This window comes from Sylvia atricapilla, chromosome 14, assembly GCF_009819655.1.
Source record: "Sylvia atricapilla isolate bSylAtr1 chromosome 14, bSylAtr1.pri, whole genome shotgun sequence".
NCBI lineage: Eukaryota > Metazoa > Chordata > Aves > Passeriformes > Sylviidae > Sylvia > Sylvia atricapilla.
In genome coordinates this window covers 2,257,005-2,270,417 of record NC_089153.1, presented here as the reverse complement: position 1 = coordinate 2,270,417, position 13,413 = coordinate 2,257,005, and the positions used below count along the sequence as shown (strand labels likewise).

Sequence of the window (13,413 nt, the reverse complement as noted above, 5' to 3'; positions counted from 1 at the left end):
GTATTTTGTATCTTCTACTGTCCTAAACTACCGTTTTCACATCTTGGTAGTTTGGAATTCCCATGGACTAAAAATCAAACCTGGTGTTTTCCTGGGCACTGTGCCAAGGTCTCTGAGTCCCCTGGACCAGCTGAACACCCTCCTGTCCAGGGCTCAAATTCCCTTCCTCGGGTCCCAGGTCATCCAAGGGGATGTCGTGGACTCCAGCAGTTATCCATGGTGGGGACAGACTCTCTGAGCACCTTTCCTTTTGGTGGAGTTTCTCTAAATTTTGAAGATCTGTGATAACCATGTGAGCTGGGAATGGTTAGGGGGGAGTGTTGGAGGTGTGGTGTGTGAGGAGGCACTGGTGGAGACATCGCAGATGTTTTGTTGATCCCCAGGGCTCTTGATGGCCTTGTGAACATGAGTCGTGTTATGATTTTATATTGCGTGGTTTGGAGTCAAATGGCCTACTTTGGGTTTGATATTCTTTGCATGCAGAGTGGTAGTCACACATCTCGTGAGGAGTCCATGTGCTGAAGAACAGTGATGTTGCCTTTGAGCTGATACTTGGATGGCTGGGTCTTTGACAGATTAGGGTTCAATTTATGGCCTATATAACATTTTTGACTTGTTCGAGTGTTTGGGAAGAACAGAGTAATGTCAATTGTGATGTTTGAGATTTCAGAAGCTTTGCACACAACTCTTCTTCTACTGCTGTCTGTATGCAGACTTTGCTTTCCTGTTATGTTTGGACAGAGAAAAGAAGTCTCTATCCAGACACAGGACTGATGCTGGACTTGTCAGTGATATAGTTCAAAACCAATGAATGAGTTGTGCCAACTTCTATTTCTTGTAGTAGATGAGGCTCACATGTGTTGTTCCAAGCTTTTCCTTGATCTTACTATCCCAGGAAATTAATGTCTTGGATGAGCTCTTTTGTGAGGCCTCCTGTGCATTAGTTACAGTTGAGTTTCCTGTCTTGTGTACATACTAGAGTTGACACAATCTGAAATATGAGGCCATGATTGATACTCTTCTGGTGTTCTGCCATTCTTGGCTGGGTTGATTAAGTTTTTTTGATTATTGGATTGGGTTGTTTGTTTGTTTTCTTGTTTTCTTGTCAAGGAGTAAAATTGATCCTCATTGTTCCTGGCAATCCTGCAAACCCCAAAACACAGAATTTTCCAGTAGGGAGAGTTTCCCTCATCCATATTTGAAGCTTTACATATAATCCTAGAATCAGGGAAACACGGAATTGTGGAATGGTTTGTGTTGAACAAGACCTTAAGAATCATGTTGTTCCCACTCCTGTTCCCTGGGCAGGGACATCTTCCACCAGACCAGGTTGCTCAGAGCCCCATCCAGCCTGACCCTGAATATTTCATTGAAGAAATACATCTTTATAAATAAATGTTTCCCCAAGGTGTTGTTTTCTCTGTGGCCAAGATACAACCAAAATTTTGGTGTATGTTGATGGTGAAACTAAAGGCTGTGACACAGAGTGAGGAGGGTGAGAGCTCAGTTCTATGCCAATAAAAGTCAGTGAATCCATGTGGGTTTTTCTGAGAACAGGTTCGATTTCATGCTTGGTGCCAAAGCCAGTGCCGTTTCTGTTCTGTTCTGATCCTGGTTTCTCTGTCATGAAAGACAATGACAGTTCTCAACAGTGACATTTTCCACAGGAACCGTTCATATAGAACCATAATTCTGTGCTGGAACAGCTAATGATTCCTGTGTGATACCATCTGTATCTCAATGCAACATTGTGATATCGAGTTTCTTCAGAGTTGTAATTACCCTTTCCTTCAGGCCTTTGTTTCCAGATTAGGTTGCAACTCATTTTCACAATTCTGGTCAGTACTTTGAAACAGTGACACTTGTTTTTCAGCAAACCCTTACTTCAGTGACCTGGGCAGGTGCTGTGGGTGTGGGAAACAGGTAGAATAGGAAGCAAAAGCAGTAATAGAATGTGCTGTAATTTGTCAGCAGATTTACCTTGAGAAAGAGGCCGATGAGAAGCTGTTTAAAATGATAGTTTCATAACTGTGCAAGGTGAGCAGGTCAGGCAGTAGTAAAAGTTGGTGAAGAGAGGACTAATTCTTCCAATGAAGCCCCCTGTCCTGCTGTCCAGAGTAAGTGTTTAGGGCCACACTTGGAGCCTGAGACCTCAGTGACTTCTAGGTGCTCTGAGGGATAAATTTAAGAGTCTGAAATCAAGGCCTAGAAGACTTGACTGTGAGCGTGTCTGACAGCTTGTTGTCTTCTAATATTTCCTTGCCTTATATGGTTCATGCTTTGAGTTTTCCTACAGGTTTTTGGAGTTTTTTTTATTTTGTTTTTCCTTGACTTACACTGTATGTGGGTATGTTTACTAGTACAAACAACCTGTCTCTTTTAGCAATGGATGGTGTGCTCATGTCTCTTGCTCTTATTCCAGTGGGATTGGAAGGCAGGAGATACGAGAGTGGCTTTCTGTCCTGTTACTGCTGCAAGAAATAAATGTAAATATGACTTTAGTAGACATTGCATCTGTGTGGAAAAGAGCACGTGATAAAAACACGGTGGAGATTCCCTCCAAGGCAATGGTTTCATCAGCCGTTCTCTGTTGGATGACTGCTAATCTTTCAGTATGGTTGTTTATCATTTGTGTGCTTCAGAATCCTTCATTTCCTTCTTATCATGGCAGTGAGCAGACCAATGTACCTCCCTTCTGGGTGTGGCTGCAGTGCATTATCATCCCATGGTAAATTAGAGATTTATCACCAGTGAGAAGATGAGCACAAGCAAAACCCTTCCAGCTACATGGCATAGGAGAAAAAAATGGGAAGGGAGCTCTTTGTGTGATGCTAGAGAAGAAGTTGTTCATTCCCTTGCTTGTCCCATTTCATAGATAACACAAGGCTGTGCCTGATGGAGTAGAGTGTGAATTGAGCTGCTTCTGTAGAGAAACTGAGACCTACAAAATGTTACTGCATCTGTTGACTTCTGTATGTGTGTAACTGTTGCCCTGCTTGTTGTAATGAGCTCAACCTCAGTGTGACTGATCTTATGTGGAAGGTCTCCTCTGTGCCAACTGCCCGAGTGCAGGTGGAGTTCGCACACACACCTGTGATGATTACAGCTGTAAAGAGGAAGGGTTTCATAATCACATGTGTGCTCACCCAGGAACACTCTGTCTGTAGTGTAAAAATGCAGGAACATCTCTGCTGCAGTTGTCACAGTGCAGAGCGGCCACCCAGCCCAGCCAAGGTGTCCATGAACAGACCAGGGGATAAAGTGAGAACCTGTGCAGTGTCCTCCACGTCATCACCCAGAGGAACGTGCTGGGCAATCATCTGGAGGCTGTTAAATGGCTGAGGAACAGGCTGGATTGTCACCTCCAAAGAGTTACAGGCCGTGGCCCAATGTCCAGGTGGAAAGCAGTAACTTGTGCTGTCCCTCCAGGCTCCTTCCTGGGACCAGGACTGTTTAGTACCTCCATGGACAATGGGATGGATGCAGCTTCAGAACATTTGCGGCTGACACCAATTTGAGTTGATGGCCGAGAGGGCAGAGATGCCAGCGAGGGATGGGCTGGAGAAGTGTCCCTGTGCAACCATCATGAAGTGGAACAGGGCAAAGTGCAAGGTGCTGGCCCTGGGTGAGGGCAATCCCCAGTTTGAACAGAGAGTAGGGGATAGGGAAGAGCTTAGCAGAGAAGTACTTTGGGTGATTGGTGGGTGATAAGATGGGACATGAGCCGCCAATGGGCACCTGCTGTTCAAATTGTGTCCTGCTCTGCATAACAAGTTCTGTGCTTGGCACGTTGAGGGAGATCCTTCCCCCCATCTTAAGTTTCTTTTGTGAGACCCTAGACTGTATGCAGATCTTGACCCAACATTCCCAATGGACATAGAGTCCCCGGAAGGGTCATGGAAGTTGTCTTAGGGTGAGACATCTCTGCGATGGAGAAGGACTGAAGGAGTTTAGTCTTGAAGCATGGAGAAGTGACATCTCTGTGTGGACTCTTCCGTGTTTTTTTTGCTGTTTCAATTTATGAATAGTCTTATAGGAACTATGGACAGAGCACTTTTTAAAAGGGCCAGTGGCCATACGACAGCAGAGGTGTGTTTTTAACGAAAAGAAGAGAGGCTTTGATTAGGAGAAAGCTTTGCAGTGTAGGTTGTGAGAAAATGGGACATATTGCCCAGAGAAGTTTTGGATATGCTTCCAGCATTCAAGTCTATCAGGAAGTGTTTCTGCATATGAAAGAGGTGTGGATTAAAATACCTTTAAAGAACAGTTTAAGTTGGAAACTGAAAACAGTGTTTACCTATTTGAATGCCTCAGCGTTGCTTTGAACTTTCTATTATCAGGTGCTCTGATATGGAGATGCAGATGAAACAACTATAATAAGTCAGAAACAGAGGAGTAAATGTTATTCTGGTATCTTGGTTTAGGGTTTGATTACATTGCTTTAGGCTGGTCTATATCTCAAATTAATTTGTCTCAGATAATAAAAGGAGAATTCAGGAGGTGTAACAAAGTTCGAAAAAGCTCTTGCAGTCTTCCCTATATTATCGTTTATTGCTGCTGTAGATGAGCCGTGATTTCTTAAAAACAACTAAATTCCATTCGTAATTACCCTGCCATCAATGTTTGCTTCTGATTGTCCAATGTGACTCGAAAGGATGTACTAAAGGTACCGGTCAGCACATCTCACATCTAGCCGCCTTGGGGTGGAATTCAGCGGGAGCTGCTGCTGTCTGTGTGGGCAGCGGAGGAGAGACCCCGCCGGCGGCGCAGCCCCGAGCCCCGCCCAAAGCCGGGCCCCCTCGAGCGCGGCCATCCGGCGGCTGCAGTGGCGTGGCGGCGCCTCCGGGTGTCGCTGTTGGCCGCCGCCGAGCGGCGCTGGAGCCGCGGCCGCCGCAGCGTCCTGCCCCCGCAGGCTGCTCGCTCGCCCGGCGCCGGCCGCAGCGGCAGCGGCCCCGCCAGCAGAAGCAGCAGCGGCGAGAGGCGGCGAGAGGCGGCGAGAGGCGGGGAGCAGCGGCGTCCGAGGCGGCCCGAGCGGGCTGGCTGCGCTGCGGCGGCCCGTGCGCTGCGGTGAGAGCGAGAGCGGCTGGGAGGGAGGCCGGGCGGCGGCAGGAGTCCGGCAGGAGCGCGGCGGCGAGCTGTGGCCACAGAGAATGGCGCTGAGGCGGCGGCAGAGGCGCGGGCCGGGCGGCGGGCGAGCGCTGCTGGGCGCGGTGCTGCTGTGCGTGTGGTGGCGGGCGGCGGCCGAGCGGGTCCGCTACGCCATCCCCGAGGAGCTGGGCAGAGGCTCGCTCGTGGGGCCGCTGGCGCGGGACCTGGGGCTCAGCGCGGACGAGCTGCCGGCGCGCAAGCTGCAGGTGGCGTCTGCCGGCAAGAAGCAGCTGAAATATTTCACTGTGAATGAGGAGAACGGGAACCTGTACGTGAACGAGAGGCTGGACCGGGAGGAGATGTGCGGCGAGTCGGCGACCTGCTCCGTGAGCTTCGAGGCTTTGGTGCACAACCCACTGAACGTTTTCCATGTCGAAGTGAACATCCAGGACGTGAATGACAACACACCGCGCTTTCTGCAAAACAAATTTCACCTGGAGATCAACGAGTTCACTTCTCCCGGCGCCCGTTTTTACTTGGGAATGGCAGAGGATCCGGACGTGGGCAGTAACTCGCTGCAGGGATATGAGCTGGAGGCCAACGGATACTTCACGGTGGAGGTGAAGGAGAGCCAAGACAGCAAAAAATTCGCGGAGCTGGTGCTGCGCCACTCGCTGGACCGGGAGAGCGAGCCGAACCTGCGGCTGCTGCTGACTGCAATGGACGGCGGTGACCCGCCCCGGACTGGCACCGCCCAGCTCTGGATCAACGTCACCGACGCCAATGACAACCCACCCGTGTTCGCGCAGGACCGGTACCGAGTCAGCCTGCGCGAGGACGCGCCTCCCGGATCGATAGTGCTGAATGTCTCTGCCTCTGATGCTGATGCCGGAACCAACGCCCACATCACCTACGGCTTCGGTAAAATGCCGACTAAGGTCCTACAGAAGTTCGCCGTGGATGTCGAGAAAGGGTCGATCACGCTACAGGAGGCACTGGATTTCGAGGACATGCCCACGTTCCGCCTGGCTGTGGAGGCGACTGACGGCGGGGGTTTAGTGGCGCACTGCAAGGTGGATGTGGAGGTGCTGGACGTGAATGACAATCCTCCTGAGATAACAGTTCTGTCCCTGTCGAGCCCGGTGCCTGAGGACGCACCGATCGGCACCGTGGTCGCCGTGTTGAACGTGAACGATCCAGACTCGGGCGAGAACGGGCAGGTGTCGTGCGAGCTGTCGGGAGAGGCGCCGCTGTCGATCGTGGCGTCGCCGGGCGGCTCGTACAAGGTGGTGACGGCGAGCGCGCTGGACCGCGAGCAGGCGGCCGAGCACCGCGTGACGGTGGTGGCCCGGGACCGGGGCAGGCCGGCGCTGCGGAGCAGCGCGGAGCTGGTGCTGGAGGTGTCGGACGTGAACGACAACGCGCCGGTGTTCGAGGAGGCGGCCGTACAGCGCGTACGTGGCGGAGAACAACGCGGCGGGCGCGCTGGTGCTGCGCGTGCAGGCGCGGGACGCGGACGCGGGCGCCAACGGGCGCGTGAGCTACTGGCTGGCGGGCGGCAGCGCGGGCGCGGCGGGCGCGGCGCCGCTGGTGTCGGTGGAGGCGCGGAGCGGCGCGCTGTACGCGCAGCGCTCCTTGGACTACGAGCAGTGCCGCGAGTTCGCGGTGGCGGTGCGGGCGCAGGACGGCGGCGCGCCGGCGCGCAGCTCCACGGCCACGGTGCGCGTCTTCGTGCTGGACCGCAACGACAACGCGCCGCGGGTGCTGTGGCCGGCGGCGGGCGCGGGGGCCGCCGTGGCGCCGGGAGAGGCGGCGGGAGCGGCGGCGCCTCCTTTCGAGGTGGTGCCGCGTTCGGCCGAGGCCGGCTACCTGGTGGCCAAGGTGGTGGCGGTGGACGCGGACGCGGGGCGCAACGCGTGGCTGTCGTACGAGCTGGTGCAGGCGTCGGAGCCGGCGCTGTTCCGCGTGGGGGCTGCACAGCGGCGAGGTGCGCACGGCGCGCGCCGTGTCCGAGCGGGACGCGGCCAAGCAGCGTGTGGTGGCCGTGGTGAAGGACCACGGGCAGCCGGCGCTGTCGGCCACGGCCACGCTGCACGTGGTGCTGGCCGAGAGCTTGCAGGAGGCGCTGCCGGAGCTGAGCGAGCGGGCGGCGGGCGCCGAGGCGCCGGCGGCCGAGCTGCAGTTCTACCTGGTGCTGGCGCTGGCGCTGCTGTCGGCGCTCTTGGTGCTGAGCGTGGCGCTGGCCGTGCTGGCGCGGCTGCGCCGGGCCGGGCCGCCCGCCGTGCTGCGCTGCCTGGGCGCGCAGCGCTTCTCGGTGGCCGGCGCCGCCTTCCCGGCCGACTTCTGCGAGGGCACCTTGCCCTACTCCTACAACCTGTGCGTGGCCGCGCCGGCCCGCGCCGTGCCCGAGGCCGCTTGGCCGCCGCCGCCGCCGGTGCCCGTCCTGTCGGCGGAGGAGCTTCTGGCCGGGGATTCCTGCGAGAAGCAGATCTCGAGCAGCGGCGCCGTTGAGGGAGAGCCGATTGCGGACTCCGGTGCACCTCAGGTCTGTACAGCGTGACCTTCTTCTCTTTTTCGAGCTCTCCGAAATATCGTCTTTGTTCCCCGGGTATTCTCTGCGCATGGTTAGTGGGGGCTTGTCATCAATGTCTGCACGTATTGGCGGAATTTTTTCACTTTTTCTCAGTAGTCGCTTCAGTTGACAGGCTTTGACTGTAGCTCTCCTTCCGTTTCTCTGTGTTCCTCCATGTTTCCCGGAGTCGTGTTTTTGTGAGTGGCACACTTCTGTCCCCGTGATGGACTGAATTAAGGAACTGGCTTGTCTGCCGTTCATGGAGAGCAGGAAGCACTTGGTGTTTCCTTGGTCTCAGGTTCAGCTTCAGCCGCGAAGTTGTCTCGTGTTCAAGACCTGAGCTTAATAACTCGCATGTGTTTGCAATATTTAAATTAGATCCATATTCTACGGAGAGAGAATGGCTGGTTTAGCATGACGGGGGAAATAAGAAAAGCACTGATGCCTTGTGTTGGAGCTTTCATCTTTCCTGTCTAATTTCTTTTGAAAAGGGCTTCCTTGAGACTCGTGTATGGCTTTACAGAAACCGGTTCCTTAAATTTCGTTTTGCCTCTCTCAGGTTTAGAAAATGGATCGAATGTGGAAATTCCGTTCTCCATCCTGAGTGAAAAAATAGATGCCCACGTGTTTTTTAGGGGGAGATGCAGTAGTGGGACTAGATCGCTCCTTCTCTGCATGCTGCTGGCAGTTTTCTCTGCTTTGCTCTTCATTATATTACTTTCGTACACTGGTGAGAGTGTTGAATGGTTTCTTATTTAGAGATTTTATTCATTTTTCTATCCTGTTTACATAGAGAGTTTAGGAATTCGGAAGGGCTGGAGTCTATCGAGAACGGCAAATTTCTGCAGTTCTGATCACTAGGATAGACAGGTGAGATAGGAACGGATCAGGTATCAGGGAGATTGTCCACACGACGGTTTGGGCACCTTACTCAATGCCATTTGTGCATTGATTAGTGGTCAGCATGGGTTCAAGGGCAGAGTTGTACTTTTGGCTTATGCCTCTATAACTGTTGTCTTGAAATAACATTATACCAATAACATCAAGAGATAGTTAGATTAATATCTTACTAATGAGCTTCACTGCTTTTCACATAAATTTCAGAAAAAGGAAACCGCAAATGTCAATCTGTATTACCTAAGGTAATCCCATGTTAATCTTAGGAAGGAATATCAAATATTCTAAAGCCTGAAAGTTTCCTTGGAGAGTTTTAGCTTCATCTTTATCTGTATCTGTAATTCAGTCCTGTTGCAATTAGCTCCCTGACTTCAAGAAGCATGCAATTGCTCTCGACCCGCTTTAATTAATGATCCTGATAGCTCTTTGTTTTCGAGATGCGATTCTCTTCCCGTTTTCTCTCTGACATCCTGTTGCTGAAGATGCCTTTGAATAAAAAGAGTAAAAGTAACATAATCTACTGGGTAAAATACGAAAATGTGTTTTGATTTATATACAATGACATTAGTAAGGGATCAGTTTCCCGTGCCGATAAAGAACCGCGCCCATGGAATGCCTCTGCCTTCCTCCCGACCGTGATGCCCTGGAGGATGAAGGCAGAGATGGGCTGGAGAAATGCGGAGGCAGGAGATCGGCGCCGGGCGAAAAGCGACGTCTCGGCGGCGCCTGTCCCGTGTGTGCAGCGGGGCCGGGCGGGCAGCGGCGGGCAGCGCTCGGTGCCTGCAGTGCCGGGAGGAGGCTGCGGGCGCCGCTGTTGACCGAGAGGAGCGAGAGGAAGCTCGGAGCGCTACCGGCAGCCCCGCCCGCTGCGGATCGGCTCGCTCGGCTGCTCGCTCTCCGTCCGACCGTGCGGCCCGCGATCGTCCCCGCGGTGCCGCTCCATTCTGCAGCCGGGGCCCGGCGGCAGCGCAGGGCGCAGGAGCTGAGAGCATTGAGCGGCAGCGGGAGTCGGAGCGGCGGTGTTGCGGTGCCGGCGGTGGCGCGGCGGAGATGTGCGCGGCTCGGAGGCGCTGGGGCCGGCGGCAGCGAGCTCTGCTCTGGGCCGTCCTGCTGGCGGCGTGGGAGGCGGCGTGGGGGCAGCTGCGCTACTCGGTGCCCGAGGAGATGCCCAAGGGCTCGTTCGTGGGCGACGTGGCCAAGGACCTGGGGCTGCAGCTCACAGCGCTCCGAGACCGCGGCTTTCAAATTGTCTCGGAAGGTAGGACTCAATATTTCGCTGTGCACGGGAAGACGGGACATTTAGTGACGGCAGAGAGGATCGACAGAGAGCAGCTTTGCCGGCTGGTGGAGAAATGCGTGATGCGCTCTGAGTTGATTGTGGATGGAGAGATGGAGGTTTATGGAATCCAAGTGGAAATCACGGACATTAATGACAACACACCCAGCTTCCGAGAGGCAGAAACAGAGCTGAGAATGAGCGAGATGACAGCCTCGGGGGCGCGGTTTCCACTTCCCAGGGCTCATGACCCCGACACCGGCCGGAATTCCCTGCAGAGCTACGAGCTGAGCGGCGACGAGCACTTCTCGCTGGCCGTGCAGGCGGGCCCCGGCGGCGATCAGCGTCCAGAGCTGGTGCTGGCCAAGGCGCTGGACCGGGAGGAGGCGGCGTTTCACGAGCTGGTGCTGAGGGCGAGTGACGGCGGCGATCCGGCCCGGACGGGCACGGCTCGGATCCGAGTGACGGTGCTGGACGCGAACGACAACGCGCCGGTGTTCAGCCAGGCGGAGTACACGGTGCGTGTGGCCGAGGACGTGCCCGTGGGCTCCGTCCTCGTCACGGTCATGGCCACGGACGCCGACGAGGGCTTAAACGGGCACGTGAAGTACTCGATTGAGCAAATTACAGAAACAGTCTCGCAGATATTCCAAGTTGACGGCGACACGGGGGATATCACTCTGTTACAGAGCCTGGATTTCGAGGAAGGCAAGTCCTACGAGCTGGAGGTGAAGGCAAGTGATGAGGGAGGCCTATCTGACACTACAAAAGTCGTGGTCGAAGTAACAGACGTCAACGACAATTTGCCAGAGATTTCGGTGCGGTCGGCACTGAGTGAGATCTCTGAAGATGCCCCACCGGGAACTGTCGTGGCCTTGCTGCACTTGAGGGACAAGGACTCTGGCGTGAATGCCGAGGTGCGCTGTGCGCTCGACGAGGGCGTCCCGTTCCGACTGGAGAAAACATTTGAGAATTACTACCGTGTGGTGACGGCGAGAGAACTGGACCGAGAGCAGGTGCCGGAGTACAACGTGACGTTGCGGGCGGCCGACGGCGGGTCGCCGGCGCTGCAGAGCAGCGCGGTGCTGGCGCTGCGGGTGCTGGACGTGAACGACAACGCGCCGGTGTTCGCGGAGGAGCGCTACAGCGCGCGGCTGGCGGAGAACAACGCGGCGGGCGCGCTGGTGCTGACGGTGCGCGCCACGGACGCGGACTGGGGGCAGAACGCGCGCGTGCGCTACCGGCTGTCGGAGGGGCGGGTGCGGGGCGCGCCGCTGTCGTCGTACGTGTCGGTGCAGGCGGAGACGGGCGCGCTGTACGCGCTGCGCTCCTTGGACTACGAGCAGGTGCGCGAGCTGCAGCTGTGGGTGCGTGCGGAGGACGGCGGCGCGCCGGCGCTGAGCAGCAACGTGTCGGTGCGGCTGCAGATCGTGGACGAGAACGACAACGCGCCGCAGGTGCTGTACCCGCCGGCGGCTCCCGCGGCGGGCTCGGGCGGCGCGTGGTCGGGCGTGGAGCTGGCGCCGCGCTGGTCGGAGCCCGGCGCGCTGGTGGCCAAGGTGGTGGCGGTGGACGCGGACGCGGGGCAGAACGCGTGGCTGTCCTACGAGCTGGCCAAGGCCACGGAGCCGGGGCTGTTCCGCGTGGGGCTGCACAGCGGCGAGGTGCGCACGGCGCGCTTCCCGCTGGCCCGCGACGCGGCGCGCCAGAGCCTGGTGGTGGTGGTGAAGGACCACGGGCGGCCGGCGCTGTCGGCCACGGCCACGCTGAGCGTGGTGCTGGCCGAGAGCGTGGCCGAGCTGCTGGCCGAGCTGGGCAGCGCGGCCGAGGCGGCGGCGCCGGGCGAGGCGGCCGGCAGCCTGACGCGCTGGCTGGTGCTGGCCGTGGCCGCCGTGTCGTGCCTCTTCGTGGCCTTCCTGCTGCTGCTGCTGGCGCTGCGCCTGCGCCGCTGGCGCCGCCGGCACCTGCTGCCGCCCGACAGCGGCGCCTTGCGCGGCGTGCCCGTCTCGCACTTCGTGGGCATCGACGGCGTGCGCGCCTTCCTGCAGTCCTACTCGCACGACGTGTCGCTCACGGCCGACTCGCGCAAGAGCCAGCTGCGCTTCTCGGCCGCCAGCTGCTGCGACACCCTCCCGGCCCGGCCGCTGCCCGACGAGCCCGCGCCGCTGCTCGGGGAGGAGGATGTGGCCGCCGCCCTCTCCGCGGATCCCTCCGCTCCCTCGGTGAGTTTCTCTGTCCAGAATTTCTCCGCCACGCTTTCCCCTGATGTTCGTTTGCCCTTTCTCTGCCGTGTTCTTTGGCTTGCCTACTAGACTCTGATTAAAAGCAAGGTGAAGAAGGTAGGAGGGAGAAGGCTGCCCCTGGCAGGCTGTTCTTCAGGGCAGTGGTTTGGGTATTTCTCAGGTTCCGGGTATTCTTCGCGCATGTCACCTGTGCTGGGTAGAATCCATGCTCCTCTTAGTATGAGATCTTCTCAAAGGATAGATCACGTTTTTAAGAAATACTAGTTTTTAGCTGTCTCGTGTATCTTCCCATCAGCACATGTATTTGAATGGGTTAGATGTGTCTTGAACAAAGTGCTGATGGCTTTGCAGAGAACTTCTCTGCACGTTCTTCTCAGCCTTTTTCGTTCTCCATGATACATATTGGAGGTCATCCGGAAAAGGCTTTGTGTCATCCATGCTTTGATCTTTGTCCCCAAGAGAGGATTTGGCCGAGCAACAATTAGTCCTTGGTGATGTGCCATGATGATTTCTGCCTGTCCTGAAAATGAGGAATCCACATGAAGCTGTGACTCTTTGAAAAGTCTGTGGGTGGCTGCGTGTGGAGGAGGAAATGAAGGAGGCAATGGCTGAACTGCTTTGGTTTTTTCTTGGTGTAGAATGTTGAGCTATGTCAAATAGAGCAGGGTGACTTTTGGCTATACAATATTTAGCATGGCAAGAGAATTGTTTGGGTGGGAAGGGAGAGATTCAAGGTGCAGCAGAAGATATTGTGTGGATGTAGTTCCCTCTGTGCAGATATTCACTGACTTAGTCTGTCTTTGAAGACTGCTGTGCTTTTCCTTTTTGACCTATGAAGTGTCTTCACAGAACTTCAGTGAGGAGGCAAATGTTGCTTCCATAGTACAGAGAAGTAAAAATATCTGTGTGAAATTGGTGGTGTGAAGAAAAGTGGTCTGGGGAGCTGGGCCTGCACTGTCACATGTTTTTAGGATATATGGGTGGAAGAACACCACGGATGATGGGAAGGGTTGGAATTTTCAGTCCTATGAGCTGTCCCTGATTGTCTGATGATAGAATCAAGGGAATGATATCCTCCATTCCCTGTCCTCTTCCTGTCTCAGGTATGGAACAATGTGAGGTTTTTCTTCGTAATGTCATTGTCTAGAAGATATATACTTCAGCTGCATGTAGAACCCTTGGAGATTGTTACTAAGTGTTTGCAGGCCATCGTATTTGTGTCACTTAGAAGCTTAATATTGTGCTTGTGAAAGATGCCATATGGGAAGAGCAAGCAATGTGTTTGGGGCCTATAAACCAAGTTGATGAATCATCTACTGTGAGTTATATGACACAGA

General features: G+C 55.2%; 2 protein-coding genes across 2 annotated transcripts; both read left to right on the top strand.

Moving 5' to 3' along the window:
- The first annotated feature begins 5,143 nt into the window (after positions 1 to 5,143).
- Positions 5,144 to 7,648, top strand: LOC136367713 (protocadherin gamma-B5-like). The gene is given in 3 exon segments (XM_066329518.1): positions 5,144 to 6,533; positions 6,535 to 7,056; positions 7,058 to 7,648. Coding segments are annotated over 3 exon segments (2,496 nt in total). The 5' UTR covers positions 5,144 to 5,150.
- A 1,837-nt stretch (positions 7,649 to 9,485) lies between these two features.
- Positions 9,486 to 12,145, top strand: LOC136367712 (protocadherin gamma-A5-like). The gene has a single exon (XM_066329517.1). It carries the CDS (start codon positions 9,608 to 9,610, stop codon positions 12,143 to 12,145), a length of 2,538 nt encoding a protein of 845 aa, XP_066185614.1. The 5' UTR covers positions 9,486 to 9,607.
- The last annotated feature ends 1,268 nt before the right edge of the window (positions 12,146 to 13,413 follow it).